Source organism: Thalassophryne amazonica, chromosome 19 (assembly GCF_902500255.1).
Source record: "Thalassophryne amazonica chromosome 19, fThaAma1.1, whole genome shotgun sequence".
In the NCBI taxonomy this organism is placed as follows: Eukaryota; Metazoa; Chordata; class Actinopteri; order Batrachoidiformes; family Batrachoididae; genus Thalassophryne; species Thalassophryne amazonica.
The window spans coordinates 22,636,160-22,656,318 of NC_047121.1; the positions used below are offsets into that span (position 1 = coordinate 22,636,160).

General features: G+C 40.9%; 1 protein-coding gene across 1 annotated transcript in view; it reads right to left on the reverse strand.

The window, feature by feature from the left end:
* Positions 1–3,803: 3,803 nt before the first annotated feature.
* sgpp1 (sphingosine-1-phosphate phosphatase 1) overlaps positions 3,804–20,159 on the reverse strand; it is a 32,539-nt gene continuing 16,183 nt past the window's right edge. The window contains exons 2-3 of the mRNA XM_034159654.1: positions 19,321–19,410; positions 3,804–5,265 (exon numbers count right to left, since the gene is read on the reverse strand). Of these exons, the coding sequence (XP_034015545.1) occupies positions 4,714–5,265; positions 19,321–19,410 (642 nt within the window). The 3' untranslated portion in view covers positions 3,804–4,713. The remainder of the gene's footprint in view (positions 5,266–19,320; positions 19,411–20,159) is intronic.

Below are 20,159 nucleotides of genomic sequence, written 5' to 3' on the forward strand. Positions count from 1 at the left end.
TAGGGGTCAATTTAAAGAATTAGTTCAAACCAATAATTAGCACCAATTTTTACCAAAATTGGAGCAACTTTAACTTCTGACCCTGTACAAACTGAAATTGACCTTTGTCACCATTCTTAATGTTTTTACCCCATAACTCCATAACATTCAATCACAGATAGCCCAAACTATACCTTTCTGGAATCTTTGTGATCAGACAAATAATGTGGTATAACATTTTTAAATTTTGACCCCTGTGTAATTCTTCAATTCATCCCTATCTGGCCAACCTATTGAAAAATTCAGTGGATACTCAGTTTTTCCAAGAGTAATGCTTGAGGAGTAATGTGTGCCAATTTGGTGCTTGTTTCCATAAATGAAACAACTGCTAAGAGTTATCTGCTCCACTAATAGGCACTTGTCACAAGTTGCTGCATGTACTCTCCATCAGGCAAATTTGGTCAGAAATAAAACCACGTGCCAGTAAAGTGATTGGTAGAAAATCTCCATGTGATTAAGAGCGAATCGCTTTGATGCAATGATCCAATCAATCAATCAATCAATTTATTTATATAGCGCCAAATCACAACAAACAGTTGCCCCAAGGCGCTTTATATTGTAGGCAAGGCCATACAATAATTACGTAAAAACCCCAACGGTCAAGACGACCCCCTGTGAGCAAGCACTTGGCGACAGTGGGAAGGAAAACTCCCTTTTAACAGGAAGAAACCTCCAGCAGAACCAGGCTCAGGGAGGGGCAGTCTTCTGCTGGGACTGGTTGGGGCTGAGGAAGAGAACCAGGAAAAAGACATGCTGTGGAGGGGAGCAGAGATCAATCACTAATGATTAAATGCGGAGTGGTGCATATAGAGCAAAAAGAGAAAGAAACACTCAGTGCATCATGGGAACCCCCCAGCAGTCTAAGTCTGTAGCAGCATAACTAAGGGATGGTTCAGGTCACCTGATCCAGCCCTAACTATAAGCTTTAGCAAAAAGGAAACTTTAAGCCTAATCTTAAAAGTAGAGAGGGTGTCTGTCTCCCTGATCTGAATTGGGAGCTGGTTCCACAGGAGAGGCGCCTGATGAACACAATCCAACAGGCATGCTGATGAAGATCAGTTTGGAGACTCCCAGAGAGGCTCTTTAATCCACAGCTGTTAAACTGATCCAGGTACAGCAGCATAACAGAAAAGACCTCATCACACAGCAGTGAAAGCCAAGCCTACGGATTAAGGCCAAGTGATGCCACAGATCAACAAAAGTTCTTATTCGTGTCTTTAATGTTCAACATTCAGAAAAGAGCTATGACAAAGAGTGAGAAGTTATTTTGTTGTCCATTAAAAAACACATCAGATGATTCTGTGGGAATGTCTAATACTCTGCTTACTTTAATAATTTTAGGTGGAAAAAGAAAAACGATAATCAGCATCAGTAATCTGCCACAAAAATAGAAAATGTTTTGGTTACTTCTGAAGGCACAGAAAAAAAAAAAACTTATTTGGGATTGGTCCAATCTTAAAGGCACTGAGGCCAAACTAAAGCAGCTCTCACACACTGGGACAGGTTTGGAGCAGAGTTTTCCGCAGTGGTGACCTTGCGGGAGTCTTGAATGGGGCGGGGGCCTCAGTCAGGAAAACGTACTTCAACCTGAATCATGTTTGAACATGTTCAAAACTTTCTGGAGACTGCTCGGCCTCCAGCCTGCCTCTCAGCACGGTGCAGGTTCAGTTTTCACGCAGGATGTTCCAAGGTGAGAGCAGTTGGTAGCTTGACCGGGTTTCAGGAAGACTGGGCATCACACTGGGCCAGGGGGGTAAATTATGCTTTCAAGAGGGTGTATTCAATGTGACAGGAAAACTCTGGAGTCCATCGGATGCCAGGAAGCATTTGTTTTCTTATTAGAGCTTCCCAGCAAGTGCACAAGTGTCAACATGTTGCACAACTTGGAGTTTAAATTGCTGAGTAAAACATTTATTGTATTTGATAAGCATGACCTTTGTAGATAATGAACAGTATTTTTTTTTCTTTTCCTTCTGGAGGGACTAGATCACAGCGAGTTTCTCAATTCTCCACAAGTCAGCTTCTGCTTGAAATCTTCTCAGGTTGTGGTCTACAAGATGCAACAACAAACACAAAATACAAACGAATGACAGGGTCTTAGTTCTTCAGTGTTTAAATTTACGTAAGTAGCATGTGTTTTACTTCCTTGCCTAAACATACACTAAGTAATCTCTTTGCAGTCTTAGAAACTCTTGCATAGCTTAAATTTACTGTCAAATACTGTCAGACCTTTTAATCCCAAGAATGAAGCAGCTCCCCGCCACACGTTTATGCAAAAAACACAGAATTATAAACAGGCTAACAAACGTCTGCAGCTACAGTACGTCAAACGGAACAAACTCAATGGTGGGAGTCAAGTACTGGTTGGCGAATATCTGTCATCTGTGCAACATATATTTGTCCACAAATTGGCTAAATATATAAGAATTAGCCGCTGGTGTAGTAGCACAGCTTATTTTTGCACAAAAGCAGTGCATGTATGGGAACTGTTCGACTCTGTGCATCTGTCCATGTGGGCGACATGTATGTGATATCCTGATGTCATGTATCAAGGTTAAACTTGGTACAAACAAGGTCACCATCTCAAGACCTCGGACAGGATCAATATTAGGCATTTCGATTCTAACAGTGGCTACCAGGGGGCGGAGTCTCTGATATGTATTGTATGCAATAATCCTACATCACCACAAGGACTTCAAGGGTCGTGAATAAACTTGCTACTGTAGATTCTAAGTAGACAAAGTTCTTGCACCAGCTGGTTGGTTGAGGTCAGTATTGCTATTGCTGATATCATCAACTTCCTAAAATAATGGTCTAAGTCATATTTCCCAAAACATGACTACAGGGCAGGCCATTATTTTAGGAAGGTGACGAAATGTAAATTTTAACTGATACAAACACAAACAGCCAAAATATGTCATCTAACCTTTAACATTTCTGCCTATGGACAAATTATTTCGATCCACAGGTGCATCGACTGTACCGAGTACTTAACGGTAAAAGAAGGCCATGTGTGTGTGTGTGTGTGTGTAAATGAAGTGCATATTTTAGGTTCAGTTTTCAGGAACTGCTGTGTCTACATTCAAATCTGCTCTTTTAGAACAACTTCAGTACAAAGCTGAAAAACAAGAAGAAAAAAAAAATTTTTTTTTTCAAACTGCATTCCAAACCAAAAAAAAAAAAAAAAAAAATCCTCTTTAACAAAATAATCATCTTTACCCTGTTGCCGGCACAATAATTTTCTTTAATCTGTCAGTTGGAATATTCTGTCAATAAAAATTGTCTTGTCTGGTTTTTGTGAAAATGGTGGCAACTGTCTGATTGTGAAGAATCCAAAAGCAGGTGATGGATTTTTATTTTAACTGATCCCTTTCTCTGCGAGATGGGATTTCCTACACGTGTGCACTTTGCGTGATGAAGATCACGTCAAAGTGCACACAGACTAGACCCGTTAAAAAAAAAAAGTCAGACTTCTGACTGCCATCCTCTGTGGATGGTGGAGGTATTAAGTGCCTCGCTGGCTCTGAGTGCCCTTACAGTTTGTTACTAGTTTTCTTCTGTTTTCCTGCTGTCTGTGGACTGCCAGCGGTCCACGTTTTCCTTCCTGAGAGCAGCGTGGTCTGCTGTAAACCGCCTTGAGACAAGGAGCTGAAGTGCTCCTCAACACCGGAAGTTAACGCCTACAATCAGGAGCATCTTCATGTTATCAAACAGGAAGTCAGTCTGACAGCGTACACTTAAAAAAGCTGAACCAGCCAAACTAAATCCTAACACATTTATAGAGATCACACAACTATTAACACGTCTCTGTACAAGGTTTAAAGTGACTTCTCCATCTTTTAGGATCATATATGTGCCTCTTTGTTGCTTTTCTCCCATCAAAGAACAAAATGTGAAACCTGAACAAACCCGACCAAACAGGAAGAACGCGGTATGAACACATAGGACATGTGCGAAGAAACAAACAAAATCACATAGAGACAGTTGCACACAAATAAACACAGGTTTTTCCACTGCACACAGGCTGAACACAAGGGGTCAAATGTCAAAAAGCTAAAACACAGCAAGGTGTTAAAAAAACAAAAAAAAGCGTACTGCATGGAGACGTGAGCTAGAAGGACAAAGATCTGGGATGAACAATGTTCCTGTGGGTAAAAAGCACAATGTTTGAATGTTGCTTGATATGCTGTGAGTCCTCTGTCCAGTCCATACACTCCGTCTTCAAACACACAACACATCAGACATTCAATTGGATACATCAGTGACAGCTTCCAAAATGTACTTAAAAGGTATAATAACATAACACTTTCACAGGCCACTGAACCTTTGTTAATTCTTCTCTTACAGTGAGAAAAGTGAGCTCTGATTTACGGGGAAATCCATTTGATTTAACTTTGAAACAAATTCAAAAAAGAAAGCAGTGATATCATTTGCCGGCTTAGCAGATTCCCTTGCCTCCAGGACACGCTCAGCACAAAGGGAGGAAGCTATTATACACCATCTGCTTCATCCTGAAACTGCAAAACCGATGACATGTCAGCACCCAGATCAGCCCAGCTTCAAGCCCGATCCTCCGAAGAGGTGGAGCTGATGTGACGACAGCATGAAGTGGACCTCTGTGAAGGCTGCCTTCATGCCCTCCAGTGTATGTACAGAAAGTGAATCAATATCCAATCAGGACAACTGCAGGCAGCTGAAGAAGAAAGGAACCAGAAAGAGCACGTTGAAGCCCACCGCCCCGTAGGTGATGTAGCGGTAGGGCAGCTCCACCTCCATGTGCTGACGGGCCTTCCTCACGTCACTGCTGGGAACGCCGACCACCCAGCACACTAGAGGGATGGTAATGGCTTTCATGAGTGCACGTGTGGCCACCAGAATCAACACGCCCAGGAAGGACCTCAGTACGGCCATGGCCACCAGGCCCACGCTGAGACGTGGCATGGAGAAAGGCAGCTGGTCCAGTGGTGGGTCAGGCAGTAATCCCAGGTGGTGGTTGACGTGAGAGGCCAGAGCCAAACCAGCGCCCACGCCCAGAATCTGAGCGGTGTCGCCCCGTGAAGTACTCCAGGTGTCCAAGGTGAAGGAGAAGAGGCCCAGGCCCAGATGGAGGGAGATAATGATGAGGGGAGCATAACGGAATGTCAGGTTGAAACCATCAATCAGATCCAAGGCAGGCAGAAAGAATGTCAGAATCAGGATGCTGTACAGGACGCCGGCCATGACGTCCTAGAGGACACAAAGAAACAGCAAGTCAAATTTATAGAATTTGGACATTACTATAAGCCAGGATTAATTATGACTAAATCTTAAAAACAAACAAACAAGAGCAGTCTGTGCACTCCTCTGATAGGGAGCGGCACTCCTCTCTATTCATACTGGTCTAGTCCAAGATTTGATCTAAACAGGAAAAAAAAGGTTGTGTGTGTGTGTTAGGGGTGTCACAATACATGTATTTGTTTTGACTGTACAGTACACACACGATGGTTTGAGGCACAGAACTGTTTGCAGAATACACGGTACGACTGCATAGTACAATTATACACATGTGAGTATTTGCTTCCACAAGTCATCAACATTTCAGCTCATGTCTGCAGACTGTGTGTGTGTAACTCTAATTTCATGCTCTGTGCAGGAGGATCTTCTGCTTCAGTGGCGTGGTCAACCCCCTCAGCCTGCTGTGTGCCAGTCAAACAGAGGAAACAGTGAACCAGGCACTTGAAGCGAGCAACCAGATTATTTAACGCAGAAAGTTTAGAAGCATGAATAAAATTTGTTAATTTACATTTGTCTTCTGAAATATGAACCTAAAAGTGAAACCGTACTGACATGCATTTGTTGATGAATTGCTGTCCCCGGATGAGATGAGTCCGCATTCGAGTTTAGATGCCACAAACGTATGACAAAAGCTGATGTTTTATATGAAATAGTGCAAAAAAATTCATAGATGAGATGGCCACCAAATCATGACGCTGCGCACGATTTCAAATCTGAACAGAGTGATGTTTTCGAAGATGCCTCTGGTGGTGTACAAAAGAGGAAGAAACCTTAGAGACAAACTGGTACATTCCTATCTTCCTCCTTCTCCACCAAAAACAGGCCAAATCATATTGACTCCTATCCCTGATGGTAATCGCAGGTGTGGAGGCTGTAGTCAATGTAACTACACCTATTGCTGTAACAGTTTTAAACAACCCCACACTGGTAAAGTCATACCCATCAGAGGCATCATATCCTGCAACACAAAATCTGTTATCTACATGATTACCTGCCCATGTGGAAAAGCCTACATGGGAAAAACAAGCAGGGCTTTAAAAACACGGATTGCAGAACAAAGGAGCACAATAAGATGTAAAAACTTAAATTATCCTGTGGCAGCTCATTTTGTGGAGTTCAATCATCCTGTCTCTTCTTTAAGATATATTGGTATTGAACATGTAACTCTGCCACCAAGAGGTGGGAACCTGGAAGTGCTACTGTCAAAAAGAAAGCACTTCTGGATCCACCATTTGAAGACTCACTCCTCAAGGACTCAATATTGACTTCGATTTAAGATGTTTTTTGTGATTATGTTTTTGTAATCATGTATTGTTTATGCTGATGTTTTTCCTATGAACATTTAATAATCTTGTCTTCTGATTTTTAGAATGGGCTGAAATCACTGGGTGTCATCACTCTTGGGACCTCCCACTCGTTGGAGGGGGTTTTGAGCACCTGGGTTGACAAACAATTTTTGAACACTTGGTCCAACTGAAGCTGCAATCTGACGAAGGCCTTTGGCCGAAACGTTATTATGAAATAAAACAGCGCAGGACATCAATATTTGAGTGTGCTATGCTTTTTCTTTTATTCGAAGATGCCGTCATTTACGTAAAACACTAACAAACTTAAAATGGACAAAATATTGAAGGAAGTCTGCCATGACACGTCACAAAAACAAAACACGCTGCACAGTATATTCATACCAATGCAAATAACAAGAGATGTAATCAATTCATAAAGGTTTAATGAATGAATTTACGAGTATATAGCGCCCCTTGGGCACATATTGCGGCATTTTGGGATTACCTTTCACTGCTATGCAGATGATACTCAGTTATACATGCCGATAACTGCTGGTAATCTCGTTCACATAAAATCCTTAGAAGATTGCCTTGCAACAGTGAGAAGTTGGATGTCTAGAAACTTCCTACTTTTAAACTCTGATAAGACTGAAATGATGGTTCTTGGTCCAGTGAAACATCGGCATCAATTTGACCAGTTAATGCTCAGCCTCGGCTCGTGTGTCATACATGACACTGACAAAGTGAGGAACCTTGGGCTAATTTTTGATCCTTCGTTGTTCTTTGGCCTCCACATTAGAAATATTACTAGGACTGATTTCTTCCACCTGCAAAATACAGCGAAGATTCGTCCCATCCTGTCTATGGCTGATGCCGAGACCCTGATCCATGCATTTATCTCTTCTAGATTGGACTACTGCAATGTTCTATTTTCTGGTTTACTGCAGTCTAGCATTAGGGGTCTCCAATTGGTTTAAAATGCTGCAGCCAGACATTTGACATGAAGCAGAAAGGTCGACCACATTACACCCATTTTGGCATCCCTTCACTGGCTTCCTGTCCCAGTGACATCAGATTTTAAGGTTCTGCTACTAACCTATAAAATTATTCATGGACTGGCACCTCCCTACCTAGCTGACCTAATTAAACCTTACGTACCGGCCCGGGCTTTACGTTCTCAGGGTGCAGGACTACTTTGTGTTCCTAAGGTGAATAAGAAGTCTGTGGGTCACAGAGCTTTCTCTTATCATGCCCCTGTTCTGTGGAATGATCTCCCTGCATCAATAAAACAGTCAGATTCTGTGGAGATTTTCAAGTCCAGACTTAAGACGCACTTATTTTCCCTTTCATATGGCTAGCATACTGGTACAGTTTTGTTTTACGCTTTTTACTATTTTAATTCATTTATTAGTAATTGGAGCGGGCTGCGGCCTCAACTTTACCTAAATTCTGGGTCTTTTAGTGAAGTTTAGGGCTAGTGGCCAGTGATCACCTTAGTATTTCTCTGTTTATCTTGTTGTTTAATGCTGGCAAATTATACAGTATTTTTTGTCTTTCTGATGCCTGATTCTGTTTTTTCTCTCTGTTTAAGGTGCAGCTCCATCCAGAGATGGGAGTTGTATTCGTGTTGGCGAGCCTCCTGTCCTGTGCGCCAATAGCATTTCTTGTATATTTGCCCGTGAATTGTTCTGTAATTTATGTTTGTAGCATGGCCAAAGCAGAGGGTCACCCCTTTGAGTCTGGTCTGCTTGAGGTTTCTTCCTCAGAGGGAGTTTTTCCCCTTACCACTGTTGCTCTGGGGGTTGGTAAGGTTAGACCTTACTTGTGTGAAGCGCTTTGAGGCAACTCTGTTGTGATTTGGCGCTATATAAATGAAAATTAAAAAATAAATAAAAAATAATGAAAAAAAAAACAATGTTTACATGTGTACACTGACACTTTTACACCTATCTTTTCTGTTTTGTTTTATCAGGTTCTTTTTGTCTGTTTCTCAAAAATTGTATGGTAGCATTATTAGTTATTATTACTATTATTGTTGTTGTTGCTATTATTATTATTATTATTATTATTATTATATAAATAAAAATAATTAAAAATTACAATTTGTAATACATTTGACTATTTTACAACAACAAACGCTGAGCCATTAATCATTATACAGAAAACAAATGCACACAAACGTGCTGAGATGCAAACAGCTTAATATGCTAACTTTAACATTGAAAACGCCATAGACATGCTAACATATTAGCATCGATCCCATTTTAAGTTATAAAATACATCTATCAAACTGTTTCAGAAGACCATAACAGGTCAGTTTACAATAAAAAAGGTAAATATTATTCACAGACATATGCTCTTTAGGTTTTAGTGGGGGAAAATTAGATAAGCGAAATAAAACAACGAACATCAAAGCACTTCTTCATTGGTTCAAAGCAAAGCCGCACCCTGCTCTAAGGAGGAGAAGGACCGTCGATCATGGCAAGCAGTAAAAAGAGCGGAGAGGAGTGAAAATTCACACAGTCCCTTCCTCCGCGGTGCGGCGCCATCCATGCTGACACTGCTGCTGCTTTGATTAGCGCAGAATGGTATGTTGCTTTGACAGTGAGAGTATCATATTTCGTCCCCAAAACACGCATGACACCGCGTGCGCACGTATGTGTGGTTAAATTTTCCAAATGACGGAAATCTGTCATGGTGACGGAGAACTTTTACCCATGGTATAAACACACTGCATTTGATTAAAAACCAACACATTAAAAGGTCATTTTACTCGATATTTTAATAAGTGCTGCCAACTTAATTTGCTCTGTAATATGCAGAGCTTCAAGATAACACTATTTTTTTTTTAATCAAGTTACCTCCAAAGCCATTATTGTGACGTAAAAACAAATGAATTAAAAAAAACTATAATGCACCGATGATCAGGTTCTTCCTGAACGCACAAGTAATCGTTATCAGCAGACTTCATCAAGAAATTGATTTGAAATGCAGCATTCTCCTAACATGCTTTTATCACATGTACTATAAAGTAAAACAAAGAGCACTGATATCACCTGTTGATTTACATCCTATAAATGCCAGTATTTAACAGCTGGAGTACAACTTCATATTACTCACTCACTCATCTTCATCCACTTACTCCAATTAAGGCTCATGGGGGCTGGAGCCTATCCCAGCAGTCATAGGGCTGAGGTGGGGTACACCCTGTTACAGGGTCACATACAGACAAACAAACACATTCACACCTGCATGCACACCTACGGACAAGTTAAAGTTAAAAATCCACCTAACCTGCATGTCTTTGGATGTGGGAGGAAGCCGGAGCACCTGGAGGGAACCCACACAAACACGGGGAGAACACGCAAACTCCATGCAGAAAGGCCACAGGAATCGATCCCATGCCCTTCTTGCTGTGAAGCATGAAGTCCACCCATTTAAACTGAATCAATTTGTTTTCTTTTTTTTTTTTAAAGCACTAACTTTTCCCCACTTCATTAAATGGGATCTTGTACAACAGGTAGAATAGTTTAGGGAAAACATATTTTACGTCACATATACGACAGTCTTGTTTATTTTAATGTCAGTACGTGTGGAAAAGAAAACAAACAAAAGACTCAGCAGTGAAAGCTGTCAGTGTGCGCAGCCATGCAAGTTACTGGTAAGGATAAAGATTAGTTACAAGTAAGCTTGGCCTCCAGGGTTCACTGGGTGAGTAATCAGTAAACAGATAATGGAAAACGTTGGAACACTTCACCTTTGCTTGGTACCTTATGTCAGCGTTTAAAGGTGACTCAGGTCCAAGATAACCAACTGGAAACCTCCCAAAAGCTTGCTGCCATTTATTATTAACTTATTGCTGCCACTGCAAACTTTAATCAGCGCTCTCTCACCTAATTACACACATGGTGAGTGAACGCTTTCCGCTCTGTAATTTTCTCCTCCACTGACAGAAGCTGGAGCAGACAACGGAGTGAACCTTCTAAAAATGGAAAAGGCCTGTGGCACAATGTACTGAAGGGAAAAACGATGAATGTTATTAAAATGATTTCTTTTATCTGAGATCTCAGGGCCACTCACTGACAGAGAATTTTCAGAGCAGATTTCACTTTAATTCACTGTAATTGCAACAATCAGTGAAGTCACAAGGAGATGAAGCAATTGATGTGGCTGAGTTCAACTCTGCTGTAAAAAAAAAAAAGGTCTGCAGTGCACAAATATATTCAGAGGTGGAGGGTAACGTGTGACTTTTGTTATGTCGATAGGAGTCAAAATATGAGGAGAATGATGTCTGAATCCTTCTCTTGAAAGCTCTGACTACCTGACCTACTACTCTGTCCTCAGATGACCGCCACTAAGACTAAAAAATAAAATTGGAGAAAAGCAGATTAGTGCGCTATCAAATCACTTCAAAACAAAACACAGTGAACAAGTATAGAAAAGCCCACAAAAGTGAATAATGAATCAATATAAAAATCAGTCTTTAATTGGAGAAAAGGTACGACATAATATTTCAGATATTACAGTTAATAGAAGGTTTTTTTTTTTTTATCAGGCAGTGAATACCTGCCACCACTGATTTAGACTGAATTGTAAACACTGTATTATTTTCATATTTGAAGATTTACCTTTGATTGTTTTGAAGCGATTTGGAGACATAATAATACATGTGCTGAATTTCTCCATCAAAAGTGTTAAGTGGGAAAGTCTGGAGCATCCAGTATCTCAACGGCTGACGCTTAATACGTATTTGTCAACAAAATGATTGAATTAAATTGTTGAGTTCAGCTCATATTTTCAACCAATCAGAATGTAGCTCCATCTCACCTGCAGAAACCTAAATGATTGATCATAACATGTGGGCACGTCATTAGGGCTCAGAAAGTTAATGTGCATGCAATGTCCTCTGTGCAAATGGAATATCTAGGAAAATGTGAGTATCGGGACCATGAGAAACAAAATTTTCTGGTCTGATGAGACAAAGATTTTTGTCTTTTGCATGAATACCAGGTGTCATGTTTAGAGGAAACCAGGCACCATCCCTACAGTGAAGCATGGTGGCGGCAGCATCATGCTGTGGGGATGTTTTTCACCGACAGGAACTGGGAGACTAGTCAGGATTGACGGAAAGATGACTGCAGCAATGTACAGAGACATCCTGGATGAAAACCTGCTCCAGAGCGCTCTTGACCTCAGACTGGGATGACGGTTCATCTTACAGCAGGACAATGACCCTAAGCACACAGCCAAGATATCACAGGAGTGGCTTCAGGACAACTCTATGAATGTCCTTGAGTGGCCCAGACCTGAACCTGTCCACCATGTTTCAAGGGAGAGAAAAGAAAAAAGAAAAAAAAAAACCACCCCACAAATATCTAAGTAATCTTGTTGACCAACCAACATACGAAACATTATGATTGGAAGTTACATTATTCTCTATGGAGCTACCCCTACAAGTCGAGAGGACATATGTCACAAAACTGTTGTAAAAACGGCCGGTCGTCCACCCTCTCCTTGCTGTCCATGTGCATTTGTTTTCAACGGAGCCGATGAGAGCAATCCGTGAAACCGTGTCAAGAAAGTAAGTAAGTAAGTAAGCTTTATTTATATAGCACTTTTCACAGACCAAGGTCACAAAGTGCTTCACACGATATAAATAGACAATAAAAACAACACATACAAATATAGAACAATAAAATAAATTGACACTAAAATGCCAGTTTAAAAAAAATGTGTCTTTAGTTGCTGTCTAAAAACATCCACAGAATCCAGTGAGCGAAGAGAACAGGGAAGCTCATTCCAGAGGCGAGGTGCCACAGCTTTAAAAGATCTGTCCCCTCGAGTTTTAAAACAAGTTCGGGGAACCATCAGCAGGTTCTGATTGGAAGACCTCAAACTCTTGCTGGAAACATAAGGCTGGATCAGGTCCTTAATGTATTCTGGTGCCTGCCCATGTAGAGCTCTAAAGGTCAGCACTAGGATTTTGTAATTTATCATGTAAAAAACAGGGAGCCAATGTAAAGACTTGAGGAGAGGAGTAATATGCATTCTCCTGTGGGCGCGGGTAAGAAGTCCTGCAGCAGAATTTTGCACTACCTGCAGGCGGGCCAGCTCTTTCTTATTGAGGCATGTAAAGAGACTGTTACAATAATCAAGTCGCGAAGAAACAAATGCATGCACAATCATCTCTAGCTCATTAAAAGCCACCATTTTGCGTAATTTGGAAATGTTCCGAATTTGGAAAAAACAGTTCTTAACGAGCTGCCTAGTGTGATGTTCCAAAGACATCCCTCCATCCAAAATGACACCCAGGTTACGCAGGCTGCCTTTAACAGAGCTGCTGGTGATTCTTAATGACAGACATAGCACTGTCTGGAGCTACAATCAATGTCTCAGTCTTATTAGAATTCAACTGCAGGCTGTTTTCAGTAAGCCATTCTGTAATTTTAGTGAGACAACTAATGAGAGAACAAATTTTCTGTGCTTCAGTTGTCTTAAAAGAACAGTACAGCTGCAAGTCATCGGCATACAAATGGTAGGACACACTGCAGAACTGCTGGATCAGCTTACCAAGAGGAAGGATATACAGCAGGAACAAAATCGGACCCAGGACTGAGCCCTGCGGGACACCCCACAAAAGATCAGCAGATTCAGACATCACATTGTTCACAGAAACACTAAAAGTTCTACCAACCAAGTAAGCGCTAAACCACTCTAATACAGGACCTGACATGCCAACTGTATCCCGCAATCTATTAATCAAAATGCCATGGTCAACGTTATCGAATGCAGATGACAGATCCAATAAAACCAGCACAGAACATTTACCACTATCAGCGGCCATCATAATGTCACTAGCCACCTTCAACAGGGCAGTTTCAGTGGAATGAAACTCACCCGGACTGAAATGTGTCATAGATGTTGTTAGTCTGCAAAAATGATTTAAGTTGGACACAGACCACCTTTTCCAAGACTTTAGCCAAAAAGGAGGTCTTTGATATTGGCCTAAAGTTCTTCAGTTTCATAGAGTCCAATCCTGCTTTCTTTAGCCATGGTTCCACAACAGCATGTTTAAAAGAACAAGGAAACACACCAGTCGACAAAGACATATTGAACATTTTAACAATACAAGGCCCAATAGAGTCAAAAACATTCATAAACAATCTAAAAGGAAGTACATCCAAAATACCAGAGGTTGGTTTCATTATGTTGATGACAGATAGAATGTCCTCAATTGTAACAAGCTTAAAGGAGGTCCCAAATACCGGGAACCACAACAAGAGGGCAATGACAGCGGCAAACTATCTTTTATGACTTTGACTTTGTCAATGAAGAAATTAAGGAACTCATCACTACTTATTTTAGGAAGCGAGAAGTGAGAAGACACAGAAATACATAGAGAACAGAAAGTTTTTCACAATATACTGACAAGTGCAACAGAAAGAACTCCAGGTCAGCATCTGTTTTGCACACTTCTTTACCTTTCAACTGTCGCTATACCAAGAAAGCCTGACAAAGGTTGACCTGTGTGTGACCCCTTGCTCAGTCACAGGCTTTTTTCTCTTCCTCGTTTCCGGCGACAGAGGTTTTATTTTTGCTTTTCCGTCGACTTTGTCATGACAATGAACAAGTAAGAAATAAATCCTTCACTGGCTTGTTCTGAGCCGCACGGTGGCTTAGTGGTTAGCACTTTTGCCTCACACAAGAAGGTTGTGGATTCGCTTCCCACCTGAGGCATTTCTGAGTGGAGTTTGCATTTTCTCCCTGTGTTTGCGTAGGTTCTCTCTGGGTGCTCCGGCTTCCCTCCACTTATAAACACGTCCATGTTAGGTGAATTGGTGACTCTAAATTGACCGTGACCGTAGATATGCATGCAGGTGTGAATGTGTTTGTCTGTCTATATGTGGCCCTGCGATAGACCCTGCGTGCTACCCAGGGTGTAACCTGCCTCATGCCCTATGACTGATAGGATAGACACCAGCCCCCTGTGACCCTTAATTTGGCGTAGGTGGGTGTAGACAATGGATGGATTGGCTTGTTCTTAAAGCTGATAGCTCCCCGGTGCCTCAACAGGGGGCGTGTATGTATTGTGCCGTAAAGCAGTCCATGTTTCTCACAAGACCCGAGACTATACATGGGCCGATAACTGGTTTCCCGGTATACCGCGGTATGAAATAGCCACGGTATCAAAACCACAAAAATTTTCCTGTTATACCATCCCTACGGTATGAGCGGGTTATGAGAATTCTTGACAGGCAGAGCAGAGGCGGCCGCTGCCGCCCTTCCCCCCGGCGCGCACCTCTGTCTGTTTACAAACAGGCAGCTAACGTTAGTTAGCTCTGCACCATGACTGAAGGAAGCGAAGCCTGCACTCAACCTTTCCCTCCGTCTAAAAGGACAAAGTTGGCTTTTTCATTTTATTTTCTTAGGAATACCCTTCAAGCCAAAAACTGTGTCAACAAAGCACCGTAGCTATGGCCTGTGTCGGACGTGGAGCGATTCAAGATACCCGTAAAGGATTATATGGAAGGAGTAAACTTTATCCCATCTTTGAAACCACTGAGAAGTACAAGTGGTGGACTTGAGTCATGCTTGTGGTCGACCAAATTTCTCCCACAAACATGTCAAGAAGGACAAATACAACTATTCCAAACACTTTGTTGGTGAACCTGGGCCAATACTGAGCATCCGGAGTTCCGGACATTATTCCAGCCACGTTTCTCCCTAAACAAGTAAGTCATGTTTCCCACAGGGCAGATGCTATATGTCTAAAAGAGTGACTATTATTTTGGTATTTTCTCTAAAGTTATCAGTGGTATAGTGCTCGTAGTGGTAGATGTTGCGTCAATTACTGTACCTGAATCACATGTGCTTCATATGCAAATAGCCATAATGTTGTTAAAGCACATTTTAAAGCTATACATAATACAGTGAAACCTTGAAACTGCAGTATTTTTGCCCATGGTTATCATACTGTCCAAATCTCATGCCGGCCCATGCCTACCCGAGACTGTCATTCAAAGGACAATGGCTTTGTGTCCCTAAAGTTGCAAGTCTGGTTTTCTGCTATAAGACTTTTGGTGGGGGTACAGAGAGCCCCCATTCTCCCCAAAACAAGTCATTTAGGAATTACAATTACTCCCGTACTGTAAAATTAAGGTAAAACTGCCACATAGTTCCTCGTTAACATGGGTATATAGTGTAAGCACCATTGATGTCAGATGAAATCACAATCACTCTGCAGGTAAGGCTCGACCCAGTTGTAACCTGTACTAGCTCACCGTTCATCTGCAATAATAAATGTTTTGATTGATCTGGTTTGTCAGCATATGAATCCAGACCCTGTGAGAGGTATGGTTAATACGGCTTCAATGAATAAAGCTCTCTTGTACTTCAAATACCATTTTTTCAAGGCACTTGTCAACTTGTGACAGTCAACTGCTTAACATGTCTGCATTGCTGGTCTGTGGGTCAACACAGGACAAAACAAGTTGTAACAGCACACAATCAACAAATCAAAATATTACAGCTACAATACACAGCTGTATTCTCTCACAGAAACAATAATAAAGACCAGATAATACCCACAAATTATGATGAGAAATCATGCACAGAAACCTCCACCAAAAACTGACAACTGCTCAGTGCGAAAAAAGGTTTAGAGATGTCAACGACGTCCACAGCAGATACAGATTTTCGTCTCCCCGCTCTTCCTGTGGTACAAAGGAGCAGGAAGTAGTTTGACGGGTCATGATGATTTCTGGAACACATTAAGTGCCCAGCAGGCCTGCCACGGCAGACCAAAGGCTCCGCACCCTGAACAGAACAGTCTCATATGGCTTCAGTACGGAGCACTCAGGCTGCATGACGTCCATTCAGCTGCTATCAGGTGGAAATGAGCTCCGTGAATGTTGGTCACAGACATGGTTGCACTCAGCTCCGCTTCACATGACCACAGTCACAGGTTGAAAAAACAGCAAGGATATTCTCAAAATGCAACAAAAACATATAAGCCCTTAGAATCAGTATGCACAGAGTGGAATGCGGCTATAGTTCCCTTCAGCATTAGTTAATTTCAGACTGCTTTTAGTGTGAGGCAGGTCACATCAGAGGTGCTGGAGCAAGCGTGGCAGAGATAGAAACAGCACTTTCTTTGTTTTTTTTTTTGTTTGTTTTTTTAAGAAATTTTTTTTAAGAAATTTTGTTGTGTATCGGGCAGCCGGTGCTTGCAATTACAAATTTTAGTTTGTCTTCCGGGGTGGTTCCGGCAAAATTTAAACATGCAGTGGTACAGCCTTCGCTTAAAGAAACAGTTTTGATCCCATGGTTTTGGCTAATTATAAATCCATTTATAAACTGCCTTTTTTTTTTTGGCTAAGGATTTAGAAAAAATTGGGCATTGCCAATTAAGCAATTCTTTGAATGAAAATGGGATTCTGGAAGAGTTTCAGTCAGGTTTTAAGCCATTTCATAGCACAGAGTCTGCATTTGTTAAGGTCTTTAATGACATTCTTCACGCTGGGAACTGTGTTATCTTGGTTTTGCCCGATTTAATAGCTGCTTTCGATACGGTTGATCACTGTATTTTATTATCTGGACTACATCACTTGGTGGGTATTGGTGATAATGTGCTTGAGTGGTTCTGGTCCTATTTGACAGACAGGGCATTTTCTGTGAATATCAGTGGCTTTGAATCTGTTCCCAGCTTTTTTGAAACGTGTTGCAGGCATCCATTTCAAAATAAGCAAATATTTGCACAAAAACAATAACGTTTATCAGTTTGAACATTAAATATCTTGTCTTTGTGGTGTATTCAATTGAATATAGGTTGAAGAGAATTTGCAAATCATTGTATTCTGTTTTTATTTACATTTCACACAACATCCCAACTTCATTGGAATTGGGCTTGTAAATAAGTCGCACTTGTCTATAAGCAGGTCTCCACGTCGTAACGTGAGATATTTACACAAAGATGTTAGAAAGATTTTTGAACTTTTAATTAAATACGTACCGTAAATGCGTTTTTTTCCTGAAGGTGTTACATGTAAATATTGACCAGACCGGTGGCGCACAGCATCTCTGCTCCACATGGAGAATTTTTTTTTCTTTCTTTGTGGATCATGAGATAATTTTGTCACGTGCAGCCAGGATTGCCTGGTGCCTGTGGTAAATGAGACATTAATGAGGTGCTGTGACTTTTTCAATCTGTGGCGCAAAGACAGAAACCCGCTGGGGAAAGGTGGGGGGAGAGGGAGAGAGAAGGATCCGCTGACTGATGTGACAGCGCAACTGTGGCGCAAAGTGCCAGAGGGACTTTTCTTCAGCCAAGACAAGGAATTAAAGTATTTTCAGACATCATTTTCCAAAATCAGGAGGCTTTATGTGGATAATTTTTCTTCAGGATTTGTTGATGAAGCGACTAAAATGAACAAGTAACACTTTATATTTACTTTGTGTGTGAATTTATACAGCATGAGGACTGTAGCTTTTTGCCAATCAATGCACAGCATCAACTGACGTATTTTGACTTGAGAAAGCCTGTAAAAATCCATAAATTAGCTGCATCATTGTTTAAGCCATGTTGTTCAAAGTGTGTGAAAAAGTAGCGGCTTACAGTCCGGAAATTATGGTATTCTGAGAACAGATAAGGTTTCTAAACTTTTGCTTTGACAGTGTGAATGATGTGTTGTAGTGTTTACAGTTTTGCAGCATATGAGCAACTGTTCTGCTGTGAAAGTTTGGAATTTAAAAAGAGAATCTGATGTGTTGTGTATGTAGCTTGAGAAAAGTGTTTTGTGCTTAGAGATTTGGGAACATGAAGGAAAATTTTGTGAAATGTGTTTTATATGGGGCTATTATTGTAGCAAAAGTATTTGCAAATGCGTATTTCGATTTGTGTGTGTGCAACCAGATGCACAAATATGTAGTTAAATTTGTCTCAATAATACTTGCAAAAGCACAGAAGGTGATTTACAAATATTCCTTGATTTGTACACGTGTTTTTGTACATTTTGTACAAGTGATTCACACAAAGCAACACTGTCATACCTGCAAATGCACAGAGGGTGATTTATAAATATTCCTCAATTTGTTCACGTGTTTTGTGATCCACAAACACAAATTTCAGAGTTGGAACTTGTGTGCTGTTTTTTTTTACAAATAAATGTGTATTTATAAATATATTGTTTTTTTCATTTGTTAAAAAAAAGCATTTGCAAAACTGAAAATTCTGTTTGTGAAGTGTGATGCAGCATTTGTGGATCACCGATTACACGCATTCACCACTTTGGTCAGTTATGCAACATTGAGACATTCTCAGCGCAAAACTGCTCAGAGTTTCATAAATATGTACGTCACTATTCACACTGCCATCCAGTAGATGGCAGTGTTACTGGATAAAATGTGCACTGGAAAGAAAGAGGAAAAAAGTTATGTGCCTTCAAAGAACAAATATGACTTTGGCTGACAGCCATTTTCATTTCATTTCAGTTTTTTTTTTAAATTTAAACAACTGTCAAGCATGCCAGGAAAATTACCAAATGTTTTTCCCCCCTCACATTTTCAGTCTTTTCAGTCAAATGTCTATGAGTGAAACATGATAAGATATTGTGCTTGATGCTCCACAAGTTCAACTATCACAATTCATTAGAACAGGATGAGACAACACCGGCACACATTTACGGGAAGTGTGTAAGAGTGAGTGAGTGAGTGAGTCATTTACCAGGACGGAGTGCATCCCCATGTATATGCGACTAAGACAGACCAGCAGACACCAGCAGAGAGCCAGGCCGAAGCCCAGTATGAACGGGTACTGTTGAAGGAAGAAAACACTATTTTAACATTGAATTCTTTTATCAGCAAGTCCATCCTGATATGAATAAAATGGAAAAATATTTTGCAATGCTACAATACCCTCGACTGTATGAGCATAAAAATAGGAAACAGAATGTGAACTTTTGACCTCTTAAAATAGGTCAAGGTTAACCATAAGCAACAAGGTAAGTTTTAAAATACAGTAAAAGTCAATTCTATTCTGTCAGTTAACAGAAGAGGAAGTCAACCTTTTTATTTGTTATTAATGTCAATTTGTCCAACGTCATTCCAGAAAGGGCCAACAGGGTGCAGGTTTTCTTTGCAGCCACTGACTCCAGCAGGTGGCTTCACTGATTAACATCACTTTGAGCAGAAGGGCTGAGCTCATCAGTGAAGCCACCTGCTGCAGTCAGTGCCCTCTACTTTGTCACGTGATAATTTCACAAGGACCGCAATGGAAATAAGCATTTATGTTTTATTTTTGTTGTCAGTGATCATTGATGCCTTTACCTCTGTGTGCTTTTATTGATGTTGGAGAATAAACTCAATCAATCAATCATCAATAAATAATATTTTATTTACCTTTAACAGTGTCTGCAGGAGGGCGTGCGTGTGCTCATACATGAGCTTTTGAAGAGCGGAAGTTACCTTTGAGCACGTGTGATGCGTGTGCATGCTGATGTCCATGAGATGTCTTGTAAATCACTCCAGAGGTGTTATCATGTTCCAACACCAGTGTTTTCAGTT